General features: G+C 40.6%; 1 protein-coding gene and 1 long non-coding RNA gene across 3 annotated transcripts in view; one reads left to right on the top strand and one right to left on the bottom strand.

The window, feature by feature from the left end:
• Nucleotides 1–1,093: 1,093 nt before the first annotated feature.
• Nucleotides 1,094–1,695, bottom strand: LOC311427236. The gene is made up of 2 exons (XR_014687260.1): nt 1,518–1,695; nt 1,094–1,416 (listed from the first exon to the last, which is right to left on the bottom strand). It is a non-coding gene; the product is annotated as an uncharacterized lncRNA (long non-coding RNA).
• Nucleotide 1,696: 1 nt separating this feature from the next.
• The window catches only part of MCC (MCC regulator of WNT signaling pathway), a 197,050-nt gene continuing 173,729 nt past the window's right edge, over nt 1,697–25,017 (top strand). Inside the window, exons 1-2 of one of the 2 annotated variants that reach the window (XM_084504442.1) lie at nt 1,697–1,934; nt 20,106–20,353. In XM_084504442.1, coding sequence (XP_084360568.1) covers nt 1,801–1,934; nt 20,106–20,353 — 382 coding nt within the window. In that variant the 5' untranslated portion in view covers nt 1,697–1,800. Of the gene's footprint in view, nt 1,935–2,748; nt 3,341–20,105; nt 20,354–25,017 lie in introns of those variants that run through there. The other variant, XM_084504443.1, reaches the window with a different exon arrangement.

The raw sequence follows: 25,017 nt of genomic DNA, 5'->3' as shown, positions 1-25,017 counted from the left end.
CAAGAGAGAATATAAGGAATGGATGAATTCCTGACCAGCAAAGAAGGCTACCGCATGAAACACATGGATAAAATAAGACCAAAAGATATAGTGCCAAGTGGGAAATACGGCTATATTAGAAAAATTGGGTGGATTAGTTTAAAGAAAGAAAAAGGTAATAACTGGATAACTGTAAGGCCTGGCAGATTATCTACTGCTCAGACAGATAACAATAGGACAAGAGGGAATGGTTTTAAACTAAAAGAGGGGAGATTAAGACCAGATGTAGGGAGGAAATTCTTCTCTCTGAGGGTGGATGGGCACTGGAACAGGCTGTCCAGAGAAGCTGTGGATACCCCATCACTGGAGGTGTTCAAGGCCAGGCTGGATGGGGCCCTGGGCAACCTGACCTAGTGGGTGGTGTGCCTGCCTATTGCAGGGGGGGGGTGTGGAACTGGATGGTCTTTAAGGTTCCTTTCCACCTAAACCATTCTATGATTCTACAATAGCACTGGTATGGAGGGAGGTCACTGATGGAGATTCTTATTGCTGTTGGTTGGATCCAGTCTTGTTTCATTGGTATTGGTGGCTTTGTCGGGAAACACTGTTTTAGGAGTCTAAATGGTTAGGAATTTTAATTCTCATCAGAAGTCTATGCAGTATTTTCAGAATGCGTGCAAGACTTCTTGCTACTGGGATCTGGCTGAAGAAAATGGTCTTATGACTGCCCAGCAGATGCAGTCCTCAATGTGAATCACACAGCTGCAACAAGCAACCAGTCTCACACATGAACAACATCCTACATATGACTGAGAAAGAGCACCTGCTGGGACCAAGAGTGAGATCGTTGCAGGTCAGAAGATGGAACAAGACGTAAATCTTCAAAGACAGAACCCTACAGTATGAAGGAATGAGGATATAATACTTGCAATATTCCCTGCTTCCATTCTCTTGAAGGGGTATGGAAATGTGTTGGCCTGGTGCACTGGTCATCCAGGAAGCCCCATGTGGGCAAGGAAAATTAGAAAAACTGAAGAGAATGAGAATATGACAGTGAGTGCATGCATGTTTGTACCTGCAAGTAGTTCTAGCTAATAAAACACCACGGAGACTCTTTGACTTGTAATGGCTTAGTTAAAATACAATAAATATTAACAATGGAACAACTGCCATCAGCTATTATACTTGAAAGCAGCTGTATAACACGAAGAGTTTGATAACTTTGCTGGCTTTACGTATTCACCAGACATCGTCAATGTTATGTGGGAAGAAATGTCTGTCTTCAAAGAATGAAGTACGGAGAGTAACATATGGTAGTGCAGAAAAAAGGTGTGCCCTTAGAAACAAGAGTTGGCTGGTTCTCAATTGTATTGCCAACAGGGATGAACGACAGCGTTGCTACTGCGTGTGCTGATGGCGCGCGGGTCCTCTTCACACCTGTAAGAAAAAAAAAAGAAAAAAAAAAAAAAAAGGGCTGATTAAAACTTAACCAGGCATTGAAAAGGACACTTACTGCAGGAAGTATGAGATGAACGCACGCTAAGTTTGGCGCCCAGGTGTGTTTTTTTTCTCCGCAGCTCCGTGCCGGCGCGCACAGCCCGCTAGCTGCTCCGCGGGTGGGGAGCAGCGGGCAGCGGGCACGCGCCTGGGCTCGGCGGGGCCGGGGGCGCGCGGCGGGGGCGCGCGGCGGGGCTCCCCGCCCCCGAGCCGGCTTTGTGCTGCCGCCCGCCCGCGGCCCCGGCCGCCTCCCCTCCCCTCCCCTCCCCTCCCCTCCTCTCTTCCTCCTCCTCCTCCTCCTCCTCCTGGGGAGCCGCGCGCGTGATGGCGGCAGCCGCCGTGGCGGAGGCGAGCAGCGGCGGCAGCAGCAGCAGCGACACGTCCAGCACGGGCGAGGAGGAGCGCATGAGGCGCCTCTTCCAGACCTGCGACGGCGACGGGGACGGCTTCATCAGCAGGTAGCGGGGCGGCAGGCGCCGCAACTTCTCCCAACTTTACACCCGCAGCCCGCCGGCCGTGCCCGTGCCCACACCGGGCCGGGCCGGGCCGGGCTGGGCTGGATCCTCCGCCCCGCTCCGCCCCGCCCCGCTCCGCCCTGACGGCGCCCTGACGGCCGGGGCGGGGCGGGGCGGCCGGTGCCGGTCGTTGGCGCCCGTTGGCGCCCGTTGGCTCCTGAGGCGAGGCCCGGGGGTCGCCTCGCCTCGCCTCGCCTCGCCTCAGCCAGCCCAGCCCAGCCCGTGCGGGTCCCCGAGTTAGTTTCTTGATCGTGGCCCAAAGCCGTGGATTTCTGTCACTGGTGGGCTGGCACAGTTGGGGTGGGCGTCTGGAAGCGCACCGCAGTCAAGCGTTGCGTTGCCTGGAGTTAGCGGCAGCGCGTTTCGCTCAGGGTTGGGCTTAGCTGGAAGGGTGTTTCTGGGACTAGTGCCCTGGTCTCGCAGCAAAACTGTAAAAACGTTGAACTTCAGAACATTATATTCGTAAGAGCTCGTGGGAACTTGCGTTTTCAAAATCTTGTGTTAGCTGCGATTAGTGAGTGCCTGTGGAGAGCCAGCTCAGAGCGAGGGAGTTTCCAAGTTTGTCACTAACCTGAAACCTGAGGGTATGGCCCTGGGGAAGGGCTAAGTAAACTCCAGCCCTCCCTGTCCTCTCTGTGGAACCAGAAAGTTGTTGAAAATCTCTAACAGCTGGCAGTCACTTAAAAATAAAACTTACGGGTCATGATATTTCTTATCTAAACAGCTCCCAAAACGCTTTTTTTTTCCCCCAGTCTGGTCATTATTTTGACAGTTGTGGTTATGAAAGGTAAACTTTGAAAATCTATGCTTTCTAACCAGCGTGTTAAGATCACTTCTCTTTCCATTTGTTTACTGTCCTCATGGAAATTATTCCAATGTCTGAAAACTTTGTACGTTGGCTTAAAGCACACACAGCCTCCTCTGAGCACACTCTCTGATCTGCACTTTGATGCTTTCCTGTAATGTAAACTCTACTGAGTTTTGTATATTTGTATTTTAAAGCACTTACTGGGAGAATGTTGATGCCGTTGTGCTTCGTACAGACAGCTGAGAGATGCTAGCATGACATAAACCACTCACACTTCAGATTGACTTTTGTTACCTTTCCTAAGTTTCTTTCCAACTAGTATTATGTGTATGTCAGAACACATTTCTGAATGCTGCTTGAGCTACACTTCTGAAAGCTTTGAGGACTAAAGGACATATCTGAGAAGAGGCACTGGATTTCAGTAGCAAACAGAAATACAGCTCAGAGGATAGCTGAATACCCTTCTGGAGACAGTGGGTCTGTTGTTCAGAGCTGGTAATGCCTTGCTTCATAAGGGAGTTGTGCCTTCAACGTGAAATTGGTAAGGCCTTGATCAGAATGTTGTGTCATAAATTGTCTTGCCTCAAATTTCCCTATTTGCAAGAAAGTAATGAATGAATACTTAACAAATGATCTTTGACATGAGAGGGAGTAATTTCTTCTTGACTTCATTAGCAAGCCTAGGTAATCAGACTTGTAAATGCAATGCGTTCCTTACTTTATGTAGTGTCTCCGCTTCTCTTATGATCTATTTGATGGCAATGGCTTACGCACAAGCAGACTGACTCAGTGTTTTTTAAATAAATTTATAGTATATGCCACCACAGTCTTGAAGACAGTTTGTTCAGGTTCATGGGCACGCAGCATCCCTATGATATAGTGACTTTTTGTCAATGTTTATAATCTTAGTGTTTGGGTAATTGCATCTTTTTTAATGTAGTAAATTAAAACGAAATACACTTTTGCAGTAAACTTAATCTTGCCATTCTGTGCATACTGTTTGTCTTGCTACTTCTTTTTCTTCTCTGTACAGGCCAGTTGGTTGATTTTCCTGTTCCCTTTTGCCCTGTTTCCATGGTCTTCCCTTTACTTGTGGAAACTGGTGTTTTCCATCTTTGAGGGCAATGATATCTTTGTTGCTTTCCTTGTAGCCCCAGCAGAAATGGTAAGCTGACCTATGCGCGTTACTTGTGCCTTTTACAGCAGGTTAAATGTTGCAATAAAAGCCTGGGCATCTGTAGGAGGAGCTGAAAACAAGAAGCTGGCACTGTAAAATTGGCTGCTTCCTTGTGGACTGGAACTGTTCTACAGCCTCTTAATAGTTTGAGCCTCTTCGGAACTTAATTATTTTCAATGCAGTGGGATCAAAATATGCAGTTTTGCAGCTGTTACTCAACATAAGTTGTTGTAGCTTTCAAAATGAGTATCCCTTCCGTTCTGCTTACAGGGCTGAAGCTTACTCATTCGTTTGCACAATGAACGCAGCGGTTTGTTTATAAGACATCTTTCTCTCCTATTCTGGAGTTGTTATGGAAGAGATTTTTATTCTTGAAGCAAAGGCAGGCACTTTGTATGCGTGTTTATTTAGTTCATTTTGCATGAGGAAAAGAGCTGTTTGCATTGCTAATGAAGTTATATGGTGTCTCAGCTGTGGAAATGCTTTGTTGTGCATCAAACTGTAAACCTTTTTAAATAATAGCAGGGAAATAGAGGCACACAGATGGAGAGGAGGAGCATGTCCTGAGATACTGATTAATTTTCCTGCTCTTACCTGAGATACTGATTGTGTTCGAGGGTCTAAATAGTTAGGATGATATGAGAGTGTGATTGTTATGTGTGTATTGGTTGTTGGTGTTTATAACGGAGAACAAGCTGGATGATGGGGCATGAAATGCTTCGCCTGTGTCAGTCTCTGTATGTTGCATTTGACATATGAACATTGAAGTTTTGCAACATCTAGCTGTAAAAAAGTATTATTAAAACACCAAAGCTCTAACTTGTTGGTTTGTAGTCAAATGGTTTTTGTTCCCTTTGGGAGAAATAGTAGTTAAGTAATTATTTTAGTATCTCACAAGTGCTTGGTATCTTTCTAATACCTCAGCAAGAGGTAACTATACCACTAAAAACATATGCAAAACAGTCCATGATTAAGACTGGATTTTGAACACTTATTATCAGCTGAGTCAGCCTTGCTTGGAGCAGAAGGCAGCTTTAAGCTGTTTAGAGCAAAACTTAATTTTTGCAGCTGTAGGTGGATTGTGTTTTTATTAACAAAGAGCTGTTAACTGAAAAAAAAATGTAATTGTATTCATTTGTTGAGCTTCTGTTTACTTTGAGGAGCTTTGGACTCTGATGCTATGGTTATTTAGCTTCAGGGGGTTGGTGCCTTGGGGAGGATATAGGGTGGCATAGAGTAGAATAGAATATGTGCTGCTATTTAAAAAAAGTAACTTTTATTTTAATATTAGCATATATGGTGGCACATATAGCCTTGGTGGTTGTCAGTAAGGAAAGTGAGACCTTGCTCAGTTTTTACAGGTGTTGGGCTTCTTAAATGCCTTTATTAGAAACTTAAATGCCTTTATTATGTATGGCGGGTACTAAACATCCATTTAGAATAATGAATTTCACCTTTATGGCAGAAGTCACTGAGTTTTCAGGTTATTCTGTTGGAACGCTACATGGTGTAAAATTACGGTAACTTTAAACAACTTATTTCCTGCACATTCAAAAAATTGCAGCTATGAGCTATGGAGATAATGGGTGAAGAAAAAATAATTAATTTACAAATATATGCTAATTTTCTGCATTTAAATGTTTAAATGCAGAATAATAATTTTTAGGGTTATGCAGCAGAAAGGCAAAACTAGTGTTTAATTCAGAAAGAGAAATTTCATTATTATATTAAGAGTAATCAAGTTCTACTTGTACAGTTTGACAACATTTTAATCTGCATAAATTTTTTATGTTGTGCTCAATGTGTTACTGAAATCTCTGATAATGAAGTGAGATGTTTAAAAAAAACCCACAAACCTGCTGACTTCGTTTTGAGCTTGTGCAGCCCATTAAAAAGACTTGCTGAATGAAAGAGTTCCCCCTTTGACAGTCCTTTTCTGAAGTAGGTAAAAGAAGCTTGTTGGATTTGATGTATTATGTGAATGGTTTTAGTGGTACATAGCTTTGGGAACTAACAAGCTTTCCAATAGCAATCCGATGCTTCCCTTTCTAGTAGGTGCAGTTGTTGAGGCTTTCCCAATCTTCTTGTTCTCTGAGTGTATTTTGTTAACCACTTCGGTCTTTTTCTGCTTCTGGTGGCCACATGCTGTTGGAAACAAACAAAAAAAGTCTTTCAAGAAGACTTAGATTGCCTTCTACTACCTCAGAGTGGGCTGAACTTTTTCCTGGTTATAGTGTAGTAGCAGAAAATTTGTCCTGTTGAGCTCGACTTGGTGGGTCTTCAGGAGAGAACATATATAAAACAAAACTATAAAGTGACTTGCGGAAAGCTGACTCCACAGTCAGTCCCGCCAAAGTCATGCACACCTGACGCGGCAACTTGCCTCGGTTATATGCAGGAAAGAGTTACGTATGCATGAAGTTTCACAGTACGCCTATACATGTTCATAACCTGTCCCCAGTTCGTATTAAAATTACCTCCAAGGAGTCATTTCCATAAACTCCTCCCATCTGCGCTTGCGCAGTGTGTTCTGGTGGTGGTCGTCAGGGGTCATGGGGATGAAGATTGATGACTCTTCCTTGTCACCGCTCCTTGACCTCTTGTCTCTGCGCAGACTCAGTTGCTCCTTGGTTCTTACCCATCCCCAGGACCAGTTTCTTCCAGTTTCTTAAGACAGGCTCACACTCTAATTAGCAGACTGACCTTGATAAGGGGCCCAAGGCTTCTTGCTTTAGTTAATTTGCACAATGCACCACAGCACTAAGCAGCATCCCAGTTTAATGCCGTCAGTGCTCTATCGCTACTTGATAAGATTCTCTTAACTCCCTCTCTCAGTCCCCCCTGTTCTAAAAAGTTAGTAAATTCTTTTATTGTATTCTCCTAACTCCCTCTCTCAAAAGTAGCAAAGCTGTCAGTAATTTCTTTGTTTAAAAGTAGTATGAAAGTTACTTTTTTTCCCTGAAACAACCTTCTGCTATTCCCTTTTTTACTCTCCACTTTAAAAATAAGTAATTACTGCAAAGTGTTTGAAATGAATTTAGATAACGTTTTTCAAGCCTGTAGCCTGACTTTACTTTTTGCAGCTTATTGAAGGGAATACATCCTACTTTAGGCTATTGCTCCATATGAAGCCACGAATTGCATCCATGCGGAGCATTGTCAGAGATCTTGATGAAGCATCATTTGTTTTAAAATTCATCTATAAATTGGAGGGAGTGATCTGAATGTCACAGAATATGAATAAATGATGAGTTCAGAACTCTGCTGCACACCATTATGATGGGGTGGGGGAGGAAACAAACAAACAAACAAAAAAAAAAGAAGCTACTGGTGTAGGGTAAATCATGATGAACTTCTGAACAGTCCTGTAAATAACACAGGTAAATGAAATAAGTGTGAAGTATTTAACACCGGTATTTAGTGAGAACTAAATGGATAAATGCAGAGATCCAAATTCTCAATAGGTTAACTGCTACTGTTTTACTAGAGATGAAGAAAACTGAGGTTTGGTCCAGTGTTACTGCTGGCTTCTCTCTGTTGCTTCTACTCAGTGGACAGAGGTGCACTGTGTTAACAGTGTTAAGGTAAAACATGTATTGCTTCCAGGAGAGCTGACTGCAGCACAGCAAGGTTATAAGGTACATAACGAGTATACCTTCTGCGTGGCCAGAAAGTTTCCAGACTCCTACTTCCTGCTGTGTATTTCTGAGTGTTGCAATTAAAAGATTATCAGTGCTGGTGAGAGTTCTCAAGTACACAGTTCTGTTGACGAGAAAAAAAGTCCTTTTTTCCTCAAAGGTTGTACTTAATAAAGCAGTTTTTACAGTGGTAGTGACAAGAAACCATACAGTAAAGAAAACATAAGCAGACTCTTCCTGTCATTGTATTTTCTTTCTTTAACTTCTGATAATGGTCTCATGTGGTTGAACCGTTTTCCCTTCACAGATGACCTCAGGCAAAGGTGAGCAGAGGCACTTGTATGGTTATAATAGGGACTTGGAGTATAATGTTGAAGTGATGCCTCTTCTGAAACTAGCCTAATATACAGACTTTGCAAAAAGATCTGAACAAAGAGCTGTTTTGTCATTTGCTCCATATATACACAAGTCACTTGTTGGAGACTTAATTTATAGACAGGTTTGTCAAAGATCTTTATCAACTTCTTTTGTTGTTCAAGGCGTGATGTTTTATGTATTCTACATGCAGTTCTTCAGCCCTGTGGTGGTATAACATAATTTTTACCTGCAAGATGCTTGTTACTGAGTCCATGCAAATATTGTCGGTGAGGAGCTCTCAAAATTTAATTTGGACATGAGTTAACACTTTGCATGTAGGTGCTTTCTAGCCCCTTCGGGCTATTCTCTGCTGGTTGGAAACAGCATAAGGAACAAAATGCGTAAGTAGAACCTGCTAAGTGCTCATCAGTGAGCAGACTAGGGAGCAATACAGCCATATGTCCCGGAAGCAAGGCTTTTAAAAGTAATTATGTAACTGAAATTAAAAAAAAAAAAAAAAGACTTGTGAGAAAAGGTAATATTACTCTGCTAGTTTTGCCACCTTCGTCCATCTGATTAAAAAGGGAATATTATGTGGAAACACTCTGCAGATATCATCAAGGACAACTCTTTAGTCCTTGCATTCTTTCTGGCTCTTCTGCATATTGTTGGGTCATTCTTACCATCATGAAGTTTGTAATGTTGTTATACCCCAGTTCAAGATGTTCTTCTCACTTGAGATCTGGACTATTTGCTCTGTGTTTTCTTGAACCACAACATTTTAGGAATTACCACAAAAATTGCCTGAGCCTTTTTGAAATTTACTTTGCTCTTGCCCTATTTTATTTGTTTTTCCCTGTGTGTCTTGACAATAGTTTCATCTCCCAAGTACTGTTCCTAGACTTAATATTATTCTTCATCCATCTCCATTAGGAAGGTGCTTAAGGGACTGTGAAGCAGAACAGGTAATGGAAAGAGTGCTTTTATACAGTTGAAGCACAATACTGTATGTCAAATAAGATGGTGAGTTAGAAGCACTGTACTGTTTTTTACATAGATATACTCCATTTTCTCTGTTTCCTTTGCAGCTTGCCTTAGTCATTGGTTCCAAAGTTAAATAGAATTTAGTGGGTTTTTATTCTAAGTTTGTCCTCCATAGGTCCTCTTAGAGCATCACATCTTAAAAAAAGGAGTAAATTATGGGGGAAATGTGAGGGGCAGATATAGACAAAAAGCCAGAGGAACATCGTGCATGCTTAGTTTGGGCTGCAGAAAAATTATCCCTTTGTTAAATATTATGTCTAGCAACCATACCAAGAATTAACATTCACTAAAGGCTTACACATTTCAAAGTCTGTATTTGTTACCATTAATAAACAGAGGAATATATTCAAACTTGAGTTTTCTGAACCTTTTATATTTTAGCATTAGGTAGCTGTCCAATTTCTATGTAAACATCAGACTCATGAAGAAGGGGTATAGTAAGACAATTTATCTGGAGCTACTCAGGTTTTAATGTTAGTGTGTTTTACACAGCTTATTCCATTTTTCTTTCTCATTGGCATTAGTAACTTGTGAAAACTGACTTAAGTATAACTCTCAGGCTTTATGTTAAATGGTTTTATTGTATTCTTTTTCTTTGAAGCTTCATGTCCAGATAGATTGTAACATTGAAAAACTGAGCAATATGCTCAGTTTGTTGAACTTTTTGATGTCTTTGAATGAACATTACCATTAAGTTAACTGACAAGTGCTGAAGCTAGTTCTTACTTTATTCATTTTAATGAATTTTTTACTAATACTGTGTTATTGGGGTTATTACCATAATAGAATTGAACCTCCCTTTAAAGTCAATAATTTGTGCCTTTTGTGGCCCTGGAGGGAAAAAAAAAAAAAAAAAGTAGAGCAACTGTCATCTTTTTATTGTGCTTTGCTGGGTTTCTTGATGGCCATTCTGAAATAGTAAAATTTTACTAATATACTTGTGACTGGTCCCTCAGCTTCTGACCTCAGTAATACGTTTAGAATAACTTCACACTATTTTATAAGGGAAATGGCTATTCACTGTGACCAAGCTGGTTGTGTGTCAGTCCCCTTCCCCTCCTCATGAGACCTTGAAGGTCCTGCACACTTGACAAACTTCTCCCCCTCCATACCAGCCTCAAGGTTGCTGGGCGCCAGGCTGACTTCCTCAGTTCTTAGCAGCCTTGAAGATCCCAGGCACATGGCCAGCCAGGTTCTGATGACCCCGTCAGAGAACAGGGAAACATAACAGCATACAGAGTTGTTGTCTATAAAATCAAGCCGCTACAAGTTGTAGGCAGGACTTGGATCAGATCTGCTGCAGGACGGCAAAACCAGTGATCCTCCAGTATCTGGGGACATTCCACTGTTGCCTGCTTCCTCAGAGTGTTGAGTGAGTGACTGGTATTCTCTTGCGTGTTTCAAGTCCAGAATATGATTGTTATATTGTGTGCCAGGTATTGAGATTTGACCCAATTTGCAGAGGGCCTGGGTGATTAGAACAAGCACATTAAGAGACCGTAAGCTAAGTTGTGCTATGAATTTTTGTGGTATGCTACTTGTAAAATCCTGGAATAGAATTGTTTGGTTGGAAGGGACGAACAAAGATCTTCAAGTACAAATGCAAAAATCTGTGCTAAGCTTATTCTGATCATAAAATCCTCTGCTCTGCTGATCACAAAATTATGTTGAATAATAAAGCTCTAATTGTCACTACAACTTTGTGCTGTTGTCATTCTGCCCAGGATCGCCAAAAGAACTTGTATGTCCTTACAGCATCGGGGACAATACTCTTCTCTAGGCTCATAGCAAGCAGGTAGCCTTACAAGGTGTTTTGGTACCTAGTCCTTTTGGCAAATCCGTAGCCCTGTGGTTATAGCACAGAGATCAGTGGTGTCTATTTCAGCAGTAGTATTGAGACTTCAGTAAATACTTGAATAGGTCCTACTGATGATTGCCATCTTCCTCTGCTCGTGACAAGCAGGGTAGCTGGCATCCTTAGCCAGAGCGACTTTCTAAATGTATTCAGTGTTAGGTTGCCAAATTCTGTAGCTGAAAAGTAATGGATAAGCTGACTGTTTTGGGATGCACTTGGATGAGAGAAGACTTCTTCTACGGAGTGGTTAACTCCTCCTGTTTCTTTATTTCCCTTTTTTGATGCAGTTTAAGGATACCATGCACAAATACTTTGCAGGGTATTGTGGATGGATTCTAAAACAATTAAAAAGTCTTTGTCTTGGATTTCAGAGGTAGGGTAATTAGTATCTGAAATACAGGGAGCAAGGGGCCTCACAGGATACTTGGACACAGGGCCTTTTTTTGCAAATACAAAGCCCTGAGCTAGGTGCCAGCATTCCTTATGAAATCAGTTGCAAAAAGTGGAGGTGTGTGGTTTTTGTTTGTTTGTTTGTTTGCTTTTATTTTATTATTATTTTTTTAAAGTAAATTTAAGGGCAGGATGCTGCTGAAGGAGTTGTTCCACGGTGTGCAGTCCTGAAATTTCACTTCTGTCTGCACTAGAATTTGTTCAGTGAGCGAGAGTGAAGAACTGCTCTGGCTGAAAACTAGCCCCATGAAAAAGTACTTTTTTTCTGGGCCAGGTAGTTCATGGTTGTGGCTTGTCATATGGCTCTGTTGGTACTGGAGAGAGGCCAGAAACACTGGGGTTAGGATTTAGTTGTGATCCTTCTGGCAATGTCTGCTTGGTTGTTTTCAACACTGTTCAATCCAAATACTCTCAACTGAGAAACATCTTTAAAAGTTAATTCAAATCCAGAAAAACAACATGGTTTGAAAAACCACAAAACTGAGCAGAGGTTTTATTTGTACTCTTGTCACCTCTGCTCGTAAATGAAAGAGATTAACTAGTCTAGTGCTCTGCCCAATTGTATTTTTTAAAGGATGGGCTTGGAATGGCACCTGGAGAAAATCAGTTAAGCTGTGGATTCACAGCTTTTGAAACCTAATTTTTACTGTGAACACTCGTGCATCTCCAGAATAAATGGTACATATGTGGAGTATGTCCTGGAAGAGTGACTATTCCCATACATGACTTCGTATATTAATTAACTGTAATTAACTGTAATGATCAACTGTAATGAGCACATTTAATGTCTTATTTCTTCTGAGAGGTTTTTGTTTGTTTGTTTGTTTGTTTTCAGCGCTACTTTCTGAAATTTAATGGAACAGTATTCATGCAGCACTAGCAATAATTTATTCAATGAAATCCTTTACGCTATTTGTATGGCTAGGTAAGGTAACAAAGACCAGACTGCCCATGAATGAAATCTGTGCTCCTGGTAGTTATTACCCTGTGGTAGAGTCTGTAGGCTGAATTGATACTGTGTTTGTGCAAAATTTGAAACTAGTGAGCAGCACAAAGGAAAGCATAGAGTGGCAGAGGTTCTATTGACAGACCCTGCCTCTGTTGATAAATGGACCTTTGTTTGCCTGCAACAATTCCCTCTCCAGAGGTGACAGCCTTAGCTGAAAACGGGCATATTGCTCTCACGGGTTGTAAGATGCAGTTTGTGCTAACAGTGAGTGTTCAGAGTACACCACTTATTTCTAATAAGTAGAGAGTGCATTTGTTGTTCCTGCTACAAACAAAACATTTCATTTCTGGAAGTTCCTGTGAGAGATGGTTGGTCTTGTCCGCATCTAGTCTGAAGTGTAGCAGGGACCATGAAGCGACATACTGACTTGCAGAGAGCTTCCCCCTGCAGGAGAAGGATCGCCGTGGTGGGCTGTGCAGCGGTGGTATAGGCTGTGTGGCCAGAATAGTACTGTGAGAGGTTGCCAAGCCAGGGCACAGCTGTGAAGTAAAACCTTAGCTGGTTGAGTTAGGAATAAAGCTTATGTAGTTTGGGGGCTGGTTGGCAGTTAACCCTTCCTTCTTCCTGGTTCTGCTTAGCATGATGGAACCAGGACAGGTTGTTGAGTTTAATTGTGGACTTGTAGAACATACAGGGGAACATGCAAGGCAGAAATCTAAACTAGCAAGGAGTTTCAAGAGTAACAAAAATTATTCCAGAATATGTAAACAATAAGAGGAAAACCAATGAAAGGGCACTCGGGAGGAAGCTTATAAGCTGTTGGTGGCTGATGCTGAGGGGTATCAGAAATTGTTTTGTTTGTCTCTGAGACTGAAAATACTAAATAGAGAGAGATGGTTCCTGCAAATAGGACTGATTACTACTACCTTGAAAGGCTAGAGGAAGAAAGAAGTTAGAGATATTTGGATTTATGTTTTAATTAGCTTTACTTGAAAAACTTGAGTTAAGGTTTGTAAAGACAGCCTCAGAACTATTTTGTGTTTTCATTTTTTCATTCTTGAGATCTTTCAGAAGATAAAAGTAACAGAAAATTGGGAAAGATAAAATGCTTACTTTCTTTAAAGTCATGTTGAGATGGGGATCAGTCTGTATACAGTGTATATCTGCCAGAATATGGATTTGTTAAGAATAAGTTGTATCAAACTATCAAACCCATATGATCTATCAGAAATCTATTAGAAGAACTTAGTGGTGGAAGTGAAACGAGATGCCTTCTATCTTGTGCTTACCAAAGTTTTTGATGTTTTATGATACTGCTAGCAGTGCCAGAGAGAGGCTGCTTTTTTTTTTTTTTTTTTTTTTTTTTTTTTTTTTTAATCCTGTACTTAGATCGTTAGATACCAATAGTTTATTTTACTAGAAGATTGTATCAAATTGAAATTCTAAGAATGGCTCAGGCCAGATCAGTACTGTTAAGGATTAATGATCTGGATGACATGATAACAAGTAAGCTTAATTAAATTTAAGATGGTACCAAGATAAGATTGCAGATATGCTGGAGGAGAGGACTGGAGACTAAATTGGTGTTGAGAAAATGGAGATACATCTTGAAAAAAAACAGGTGAGATAAAGTAAGGATAAGTGTGCAATAACACATTTGATGGTAAAAATATGGGATATGTAATTGAAGAAACACTGAGATTTATAGTAGGTCTCAAGTTAAATCAGAATTAGCGATAGTAAGATAGGACTTACGCTTTCAGCTTTTCTGCTCATTTTAGTGTGTGCTTTAAGACGATCTCTAGTTTTGCGTGCCGTCATCCATCAAGTTGGTGGATCAGCTAGAGATAAGAGCAGCTCACCGAATATGATCAGAGACAGAAACTTCTTCAGTTCTTTACTCAAGAGAAGATGGGACATCAAGCAATGGGCTTCAAATATATAGTGACTGTTTTTACCTTATGTACTATGATTACAGAAAATAAATGGTTAACTTTTTTTCTGAAATAATGTTCTAAATTGCAATTGGGAAGTTTTAGGTTACACAACCTGTAGGAGAGGACATGGAAGCACTAGGACATTTGGAGCTTGTAGAAGCCTTAAGAATGGGTTAAAAAAACATCTGTCAGGGATAGCATGGATTTATTTATTCCTATCATTGGTACAAGGCTGGATAATTCTTCTTTGCGGCCTTTTGCATGTCCTCATCATGTGCTGTATTTCTGTAGGGTGACACTTCACTAATATAAGCTGTGTTTTGTTGACCTTTACACACCTGAGAGTGGAGCTCTGCACTGTTCCTCTTCAGATTTAAAACATCAACAAAATGTCCTTGCACTCCAAGCTTTTTCTTCACCTCTCCATGCTATTTCCCAGAATAGAGTCCTGCCTGTTTTCTTCCCTCCAAGCTCTTATGTCTCTTTGTTTGTTTGTTTGTTTGTTTTCTGAAGCTTCTCTGACTCTTATTTTCCCCTTAATTCCAGAGGAGCAGCTACATACCCTGGTACCCTGCTTTTGGCCCAGACTAGGAGAATAGATCATGTTTGAGAAAATAGGAGTGGTTGTTCTATAAAACAGTTTGAAGCAGTGTTGTGTTTCTTGTGCACAGGTTAATAAGTTCTGTCGTTAAAAAATGATGGCATGATGTGGTCAGTGCTGTGCTCCTCTGTTCCCTCCTTCCTTGCACAGGGTGTTTACCCCCTGCTGATAAGGCAGCCTAGCTTACTTCTGCAGCACTTTTCTTGTCTTATTTTTTGGCTTTTTTTAGCTTTTTCTTTGAGTCATGTGTTTTCTCCACAACAAGAGCGTCATTGCTTGCCTTCTGCAGTTTATTTGCCGAGTTCTGCAATTTGGCTCTTGTGCTTATAGGATAATCCAGCGAATATGCAAGAACCCATATAGTGCCATATAGACTCTAAGCAGTAGCACAGAACCCAGTGGCTGTGGAATAAAAGCTTCCTTTCAGGACTCTAGTCTGTTTTGATTATTCTTTCTTTTTTTTTTTTTTTTTTTTTCCATTTGCTTTCAACTTTATGTTTATACTTTGCTTTCATCCCTTGAGATTTTGGAAGAAAAAATCCTCTAACCAGCAAATGTCAGACAACAATCTTATGTCTTCCCCAAGTTTTCATGTAGCCTGGGAAAGCATTATCATGAATTCCCTTCCTGATCACAATGAGATGTTAAAACTGAAGCCTTAGTGTGCGTTTTCAAATCCCAGCATCAATGGTATTGCTGCTTGGAATTTTAACTAGTGTGTCCAGCTAATGCCCTGGGTAACACAAGCCTGACTTGTGGTACTTATGACTCACTACAAATGTCAGTTTAGTTGAAAATGTCTCCTTTACAATCTTCTACCTTGTTCTGACGTACACTTGACACAGTGAAAGGAGAGAGTATTGAGACAGTATAAAGTAAGTGGAACTTGACAGCCAAAATGATCAAGATGTGTTACTGCGTGACGTTTATAAAATATTAGAACTGCTCAGGTTGGAAAGGACCTTGAATGATCATCATGTCCAGCCTTTTGTGAGAAAAAAGAGCCTAGATGTGACTATCTAGCCCCCTGTCCAGTTGAACCTTGAAAACCTCCAGTGACAGGGACTCTGTCACATCCCTGGAGAGCTTGTTCCTGTGACTGATTGATTGTTCTTACTGTAAAGAAATTCCTTTCTTACATGAAGACAAAACCACTACCAGTGCAACCTGTGCTCATCACCTGTCTTCTGTCTTCCTCATGGCCTGCCTTTGGACCCTCTCCATGCTGTCCTTGTCATTGTATGGATTGTGGGGACAGAACTGGACACAATAATCAGGCATGGCCTGAGGAGCTCTGAGTGGAGGGGTTTGATTTGTCTTGGTTGCTCTAGCAGGACACTGCTGACTCTTGCTCAGCTCGTTGTCTGCCAGGACCCCCAGGTCCCTTCCAGCCAGGCTGATCCCCAGTCACACAGATCCTAGCCGGTACTCAGATCTTTGATTATGTTGTCCTTGCACTTGTCTTTGTTGAGTTTCAGACAGCTCTTGCTTGCCCCAGGTCTCTCCGTAAGGTAGCTCTCCATTCTGACGTGTCCATCTCACCACCTACTTTGGTGTCATCAGCAGACTTTGTGTGGGTACTTTCAATGCCCTTGTCTAGATCGTTTATGAAGATGCTGAACAGTATGGGGCACAGGGTAGATCCCCGGTGGCCCTCACTTCTGCAGGCTGCCAGCCCAAGTAAAAACCATTGATCTCCATCCTCTGAGTGACCATCTGCGGGCCAGTTGATGGAACCGACAGAGTTCGAGAAGTGTTTGAACAATGATCTCAGACAGAGGGTCTGGTTTTTGGGTGATCCTTTGTGGAGCCAGGTGCTGGACTCAGTGATTCACGTGGGTCCCTTCCAACTCTTCTGCGATTCTAAGTTTCCAGCTGCTAAAAAGGTTTTATGGTAATTTTGCAAGAAAACATCTGATCTTTGCTTATGCAGCCCGCAGTCTAGGCGTACAAATGACTTTGAAGAAGAAAAGTCAAAATTAAAGACAATCCCAAGTTTCCTAGATGGAGACAGAGTACAAAAACAACAAACATAAGAAAATTTGTTCCATACAGTTGTGTTATGAAATGCATCTAAACCAATTGTGAGCTATCTGAAATACTAACTTAAAATGGACTCATTTGTGAATGTCTCTCTAATCGCAGAATCACAGAACCATTCAGGTTGGAAGAGACCTCCAAGATCATCTGGTCGAACCATCCCCCTACCACCAATGTCACTCACTAAGCCATGTCCCTAAGCACTACGTCCAACCTTTCTTTGAACACCCCTAGGAACTGTGACTCCACCACCTCCTTGGGAACCCGTTTGAACGCCTGACTGCTCTTTCTGAGAAGAAACGTCTCCAGAGAAAAATGTTTGTGGGTGGAGATTAGGAAAGCTCTTATCAGCTTTCTTCATATTGGTTGTTACACTGGAGGTCAGTTATTCTCTGTAGTGCTAGTAGCCCTCGGTTATTTTAGTAGTTTCCGATTTCATGTTCTTTGTAATTAATTCCATCTTTTCTAGTGATTCTATAGGTTGCTTCAGGCAGTGCCTTCAAACTGTAGATGCTACAAATGATATTTAGTTAATGTTTGCGTAACAGGAGAGAAAGCTTAGCACCTTTTGACTGTCAGGAGCCAAACATCAATTTGGAGATGTCCTTTGTGGGCTGTAGTAAGACATGAGTGATGGAGACTTCAAGTTTTTGCACAAAGGCATTGTGTAAGGCATTCCCACAGAAGTGTTAGGAAATGCCTCTTCAGAGACTAAGGCAGCTTTGTCCTCGATCCCCCTGGTGAAGTCTCTCAACACTTCATTTCCTAGTAATAATTCCAAAGATTAGTTCTCCTAATAGGGAGATAGGGAGTCTGTCTATCTTGTCACGTCGTGTGAAGTGCACAAGTAGTTCCTTTGTAAATTGCTTTTCATAATTCTGTTGCTATAGTTGAAGCGGTACATAAAGCAGTTGCAGTCCATGCCACTGCAGCACTACTGATGTTAAAGGTGGAGGATAACTCAGGTTTAACTGCTGGCATCTGAATTCAGGTTAGCGCTGCTTTATATTGTTAATGTAGACATAATTGAGTTGTTTCCCTCATGAAAACTTGAATGTTTTGTCATTGACCAGATTAAATGCAAAGAGCAAAACTGACCAAAATTTTAACTACAAGTATCACTTCAGGGTTGGCACATGTAATTTAATTCTCTTATCTCCAATTAAATCAAGAAATTACTCTATGCATGATAAAATACATGGTCATAATTTTATAATAATAATTATTATTATTATTACTACACTTCACTCTCACAATTAGAATCTCTGCTAAAAAGTCCATTGTTCTAGAATTTCTGTGTGAAACACCAAGTTCCACCTAGCATAGGGCTTTTTTTTCTCTAGGATGGATGGACAGATTGACATGGATTGTGATAGTAAATGCCTTTAGTGAAACACTTTATGCAAGAACTTCAGATACTTCACTTGACCTTGTAGAAACCTCAGAAACCTTCAGAACAATGTTCAGGTATTTGTATTGAAATAATAATACTAAATATATTCTAATTCACATAATAGTAATTTTATTACACGTTTCCTTTGTCTTCTTTCTATGGAAAGGTCTGCACAACATAAAAATGAGCAGCATTTAAAGTAAGCCATGAAATATTCATACTATTTGTGGTGTGAGTCAGTGTGGTAGTATTAAGCAATCCAAACCAAAAGTGTTTGAGAAAATTATGGAGGGAAAGAAATAGTAAAGGGTAAGACTGCTGAAGTAGTGATAATTTTTTTAACCTTTGAAATTTGATAGAATGATGCACCAAGTGATGCACCACTTGGCAGTGTAGAGCAGCTGTTGCTTCAGATCTGAATTGTCACCCACACATTATTTAGAATATGATTAGTTGTCATTTGACAAATATGTATCTGTCTTCCTTCAGTAGCTGGAAAGGTTGCGTCAAGATTTTGTTTCCTTCTCTTTCTCAATGCCTCTTCCTTTCTTTAAGTGAGATAGGACCAGATGGGAGGGGAATAGCAAGAAAAAATTATGAAATAGGGTCTTTTGCTGTCACTTCTTTTGGTGGCTGAGAGTCTTTAGCAGCAACAGTCTATCAAATTTGTCTCCTGCTGTTTGTGAAAGCTGAGCATATGGAAAGGGACAGAGGTGCTGTCTCTATATGGTCGGGAAGATTATTCATTCGTGGTTTGCAGAGCTGTCTTTGCACAAGAAAGCACTGGTATTTTTAGTGGTTAACGTTTTGGGAAAAGTCAGTGTGACAGTCTCTTCAGAAAGAACCTTCCTTTCTTGAGGGTCATTGTTGAGGAATGTCAGATGTTTGTCTAATACATGTAGTCCACATATTCACCATTATTTAGTGATCAACTTCTTACTCATGGTGCATTTTCTACCAACTGCTGCTGAATTTTTTCAAAAAAACTTAATCTTACCACAATTTTAATAAATCATAGTGTTGCTGGCTGTTCTTTTTTTTTTTTTTTTTTTTTTTTTTTTCAGTATGTTTAGGTTTATTTGCATGCATTTATCCTAGGATAAATCCTAAGAATTATCCTAAGATAAGTCCACCATATAAATTTTAAGTGTATCTTATGATTCAAGTATCTTCCGTATTGACCTGGTTGCAGCTGTCTTACAGCTACTCACACACGGTGCCAGAGTATTTTTCATGGTACTGCCCTCCTCGCAACTTTGTGAGTTCCATTAAACTGTTGGGCCAGTCAAGTTTCTTAAGAGGATTTTGTAGTCATAATGTTTGGAGACAGGTTTCCAAATGCTGTTTCTCTTTTCTGCTGTTTTCTTTGTCCTTCATATTTGTCTTCTTTAACTTAACTGCTGTTCAGTGGCAAAAGTCCCAAGTGTGGCCTGTCCCAAGTAAAATGGAAGTTTAAGTTGCCATTGATCTTATTGGAGCATAACAATTTAAATTCTTGCTATGTCACTTCTTCAGAAGATCCTGTGGAGATCAGCAGCAAGATTCAGCTCCTACTTGTGTCTGTTTCTGGTTGTAGAAATGTGGGTAATAGCAGGAAAATAGAGGTTAACACTTAAAGAAAAATGTTTCTTGCTTTTCCAAGGTCTGTGTTGTAATTTCATGCCAACATCATGGTTTCTTTATTGGATTAACAAAAAAAAAAAAGGTTGGCTTATTGAGTTTAAATCTATGCATTAATTCATTTCCAGATCAGACAGTATTTATTCTAAACTAAATTGTTTTTTCTTTTCCATTCCCATTTCTCCAATCTTTCTTCCACTTTCATCCCTCCCCTGCCCCCATTTTCCCTCTAAAAATATCCTTAGGAATGACTTGCTGATGGTGTGCCGCCAGCTGAATATGGAGGAGTCTGTCGCTGAGATCATGCACCAGCTGGGAGCAGATGAAAATGGAAAAATATCCTTCCAGGATTTTAGTCAGTGCCGCATGGAACTGGTGCGAGAAATCAGAAAGGAGGAAGTGGAGCTTTCTGTGAAATCGGATGACTCTTGTAAAAAGAAAAAGTTAAGGGATAGAATAGCTTCCTGGCCGACTAGCAGCAATAACAGTTTAGGTAGGTATGACTTCTAAATGTCGTGCTGGAGTGGTTTAACAGACAATAAACTCTGGGGTTTTTGTTACCAATTTTTCTGGTATCAGGATTTTCCATAAAGGGTTCTCTGAATATGCTTTGGCATAATTTTGTCATCTATTAGTGGTGTTATAACTGATGCAGCCTTCTCTTCTGGTGTGTTAACAAGTATCTGTTGCAGAACATCCTCTTCAAAACATCCTAGTCAGCCAAGACAACAAGCTTTCTTGAAGAGACAGGAGCTGTGGAGCTCAGCTGATAACTGTGATGTAGTGAGCGTTTTGTTGTCCAGAAAGCCCAGACAGGCAGGTACTTAGGTAGAAATATAAACAATTAGGAAATAAATAATCTTTGTATTGCAGATATAGGATACTTTAGGAATGTGGATGTTTCTTGGCTGCTTTAAAAATTGATCCACTTAGTTGGGGATCCAAGTGCTGGATGTGCCAATTGAGAGGATACAGTAATTCCACTTTCCTTTTGCCCTCACTCTACCACCTAAAAAAAAACCAAAAAAAAAAACAATCTCATCTACAGGAAGACAGGATGTAGGAACAGAAGATTGTCTGTGTCATCGAGTCCAGTCTTCCTTAGCATTTTGATCAATTGCCATCAAATCAGAACTATTTACAACTACAAAATGCTTCCTTTCACCCTGTAACAGATGCAAGAGATCAGAAGACAGCTGTTGGTCTTTAGACAATAGCATGTGGTCATAAACCCACCAATGCAAGCTACTGTGGAAACTGCTGAGGAGACTGGCGGCACTCTCGCTTCCTGAAGTAGCTGCATGCTAGCTAAACATGGCCCATGGTCTGGGTACAACCAGGCTTCAGAAGAAATCTGTGATTGTATTTAGTGAGAGATATATCCCCATACCTTTTTTTTAGACTAAATGACCCTAGATTTTTTTTAAAATGCTTTTGTAATAACAGGTCTTCCATTAGTCATCCCAATAATCTTCCCTTGTACGCATCTTAATTAGCAATGTCTTTTTATTTTTATTTTTACTCTCAGATATATTTAATGCTTCTTCCTGAACAGTTTGCTTGTCTCTGTTCTGGTTCCTCATGTTTCTGACCTGTCATTCCTTTTCAGTAGACAGTCTCCTAGAATGTAAAACATGGTGTGTATTGTTTCTGTTTTTTGCTTGTTTAGTGGGGTTCCTGTTTTTTTTTTGTCTTGTAGTAACTCTGCATGTATTCTTGGCTTGTCTCACACATTCAAATGTTGCTTGCTTGCCTTGGATCCTTAGTGAATTTCCTGTCTTCCTGCTTTTTAGATTGACTGTACCTCTCCCTCACTATCCCATCATCTGATGCTCATTTGCTTTTTTCTTTTTGTGTTCTCAACATAGCGAATCTGTTTCACAGTGCTCTTTGTTTTCTGTCTGATCTCTTTTGCTATTCTTTACAATCATACCTTTTTGTATTTAATATTTCCTTTGTTTATCCTTCTTTGGTATATATGCTTGAGGTAAAAGATGATTAACTGTTTAGTTTTTGTGTCCATTCTGCATCACCGGTTACATTGAATCTTCATAATCCCTGGGCGCAATTGCATTTCCAGACCATGAAAATACTTCATGGAGCAGGATCAGACAACACTTCAAAACCAAGATGACCCCTGAATATCTTCTATATTGGATTAACAATGGTGTATATTCTGTAGCTCATATATGTATATTCAGTTATCTTCACTGTCTTTGTTATATAAGAGAGGGCCTAAACTTTACTGGAGAAAGGTCTTCATTACAGTCTCAAAATGCATTCCACAAAGAAATCTTGTTAATTGCTGCCCAGAAGTGGTCAGGTGGCAAAATTGTGGTCATGTGTCATGTACCAATTCAATCTCTACTTCTTTTTCCCTGTTGGGGGGATATCTGTATTTCTAACGGCTGTATGAGAATAAGGTTATTACAATAGATTTGCCCAACAAATGTTTCTACTCCCATATTTCCAGGCGGCATGCCAGAAAGCTAAAATGGATGACAGTTTTAATCAAGATACAGAATTCAGGTTTAGTAATACTCAGTTATATCTATGCTCAGCAAGTCAAACCTGCATGTGTCCACTAGCTTGAAATTCAGTAGAGTGTAAGATTTAACAGTTTAATCTTTTATTCAAATGCATGAAAAAGGACACTTTTCAAGTTACTAGAATTACATTTTTAGCTGCTCGGATATCAGCAAATCAAGGCTATTGTAATGTATTCTAGTTCTCACACTGTTAAAGTCAATGGGAACTTTAGTTTGCAAATACTGTTTAGTGATTTTTCTATAGATAAAGCTGAATGTCAATTTTGTTACTTTAATGTTCTTCTGAAATCCTTTAAAATGTGTTAAACATGAATAACTTCTGAAAGTGTTGCTGGAGACTTGCAATGACAGTATGGTAACCTGACTCTGTAGAATATCACTTCAGTAGGATATACAGGAAGAATGTCAGTTTTTGATCAGATCTGTGGGCACTGCTCCAGTTATGGAGACTGAGAACCATGATGGGTATATTAAATCTGTGTGAATAGTGTATCCAGTGATGGAAGTGGATTGCTCGGCAAATGAGCCCTTACAGTACAGAAGAACTATGCCTCTAATGATTTAAGGCAGGAAATGACCCGAACAGCTGTGGCTTCTGCCAGGTTTTTCAGTGCTAATGGTTTTACATGTTTTATGTAAAAGCTAGAATTAGAAGCATTTGTATTATATTTTATATAGATTTGTGTGCGCTTTCCAGGTAATTAGTAAATTGCTGGGTTTTGTTTCGTGATAAAGATAGCCTGTTTTGCAGATGAATAAGAAATGATGTTTATTAGTGAATTCATTCATTAGACCAAGTGAAGGATTTTCTGTCCCACTGAGAGGTGCTTGTACTTACTGGTCTGATTTCATATTCTAGGTAAATAGTTATGAATACCAGAGTTCACAAGCAATCTTTAGCTGTCAGTTTGTGATAAGTAATCAGCTCATAGCCAACTCCCCTGTTCTCTTTAATGAAAATAAATCTCTTGAAAATTTCATATGGTAATGTATTCACGTTATGGATCAAGCATGAGAATAAATCAGAAGAATGATAGAAATTCAGCCTGAAATTAAGCTTATGGGTAAACATGAGAGGCTGGCCAGTTGGAGCTGAAAAATCATTACTTTTACTTTGCACGAATTCCACGTTTGATCTTATTGCAAATAAATTGCCTTCAAGAAAGTGATGCAGTGACTACATTTGTTTATGCTACATTTAATTAAAAGCTTTGGAGCTAATATGATCTCAAAAGTGCACTACAGATTCTTCTTGAGATTTATGAGCAGAATTTCATCCTAGATCTGTTTGACTGAAACAGCCATGACTATCTGTTAGGCTGAACTTAACTACATATAAATTTACGTTAACTGTAAATGATTCCATTTATTAATTTTAAATACTCCTTTGATACTGCTGTCTTTCTGCAGATCAGCAGACTATATGTACCCTTTTTTTTATCCCTAAAAACGGAGAGTGCTAAATTCTATGAGCAACAGAATAAATGAACCTGTTTTTCTGTGGGATTTGCATTTGACAGCTGACTAATCTTATTAAAACTGCAATATATAGTGTATTTTAGACAGTAGCAAATCTAGAAAGGAAGGTATTATACAGAATGGGTGCTATGCTGAAGGTATTATTCAGGAATGGAAAATAGCAATCAGGCTTTGTATCTCTGCTGTTGAAGACACACAGTTGAGTTGTAACTGTGTGACCTAGAGACCAGTTGTGCTTTGTATTATCCTTCATTGCCAACTGTCTTCATGTTTGCCATTAATATCTTCATCGATGATCTGGATGAGGGCATCGAGTGCACCCTCAGTAAGTTCGCAAATGACACCAAGCTATGCACGTGTGTCGATCTGCTTGAGGGTAGGAAAGCTCTGCAGGAGGATCTGGATAGGCTGCAGCGATGGGCTGAGGTCAACTGCATGAAGTTCAACAAGGCCAAGTGCCGGGTCCTGCACCTGGGGCGCAATAACCCCAAGCAGAGCTACAGGCTGGGAGATGAGTGGTTGGAGAGCTGCCAGGCAGAGAAGGACCTGGGAGTGATGGTGGACAGTCGGCTGAATATGAGCCAGCAGTGTGCTCAGGTGGCCAAGAAGGCCAACGGCATCCTGGCTTGTATCAGGAACAGCGTGACCAGCAGGGCTAGGGAGGTGATCGTCCCCCTGTACTCAGCTCTGGTGAGGCCGCACCTCGAGTACTGTGTTCAGTTTTGGGCCCCTCGCTACAAGGACATTGAGGTGGGGGTTGGTCTGTTCTCCCACGTGCCTGGTGACAGGACGAGGGGGAATGGGCTAAAGTTGTGCCAGGGGTATTTTAGGTTGGATATTAGGAAGAACTTCTTTACTGAAAGGGTTGTTAGACATTGGAACAGGCTGCCCAGGGAAGTGGTGGAGTCACCATCCCTGGAAGTCTTTGAAAGATGTTTAAATGTAGAGCTTAGGGATATGGTTTAGTGGAGGACTTGTTAGTGTTAGTTCAGAGATTGGACTCGGTGATCTTGGAGGTCTCTTCCAACCTAGACAATTCTGTGTGTGTGATTCCGTGTGATTCACAAGCCAGGCACATTTGAGAAGCCCGTGCAGGGTAAGCTTACAATATCACACATTTCCTGGTATC

The sequence above is a fragment of the Aythya ferina genome (assembly GCF_964211825.1).
Source record: "Aythya ferina genome assembly, chromosome: Z".
In the NCBI taxonomy this organism is placed as follows: Eukaryota; Metazoa; Chordata; class Aves; order Anseriformes; family Anatidae; genus Aythya; species Aythya ferina.
The sequence above is the reverse complement of the archived record's forward strand: the minus strand, read 5'-3'. Positions and strand labels throughout refer to the sequence as shown.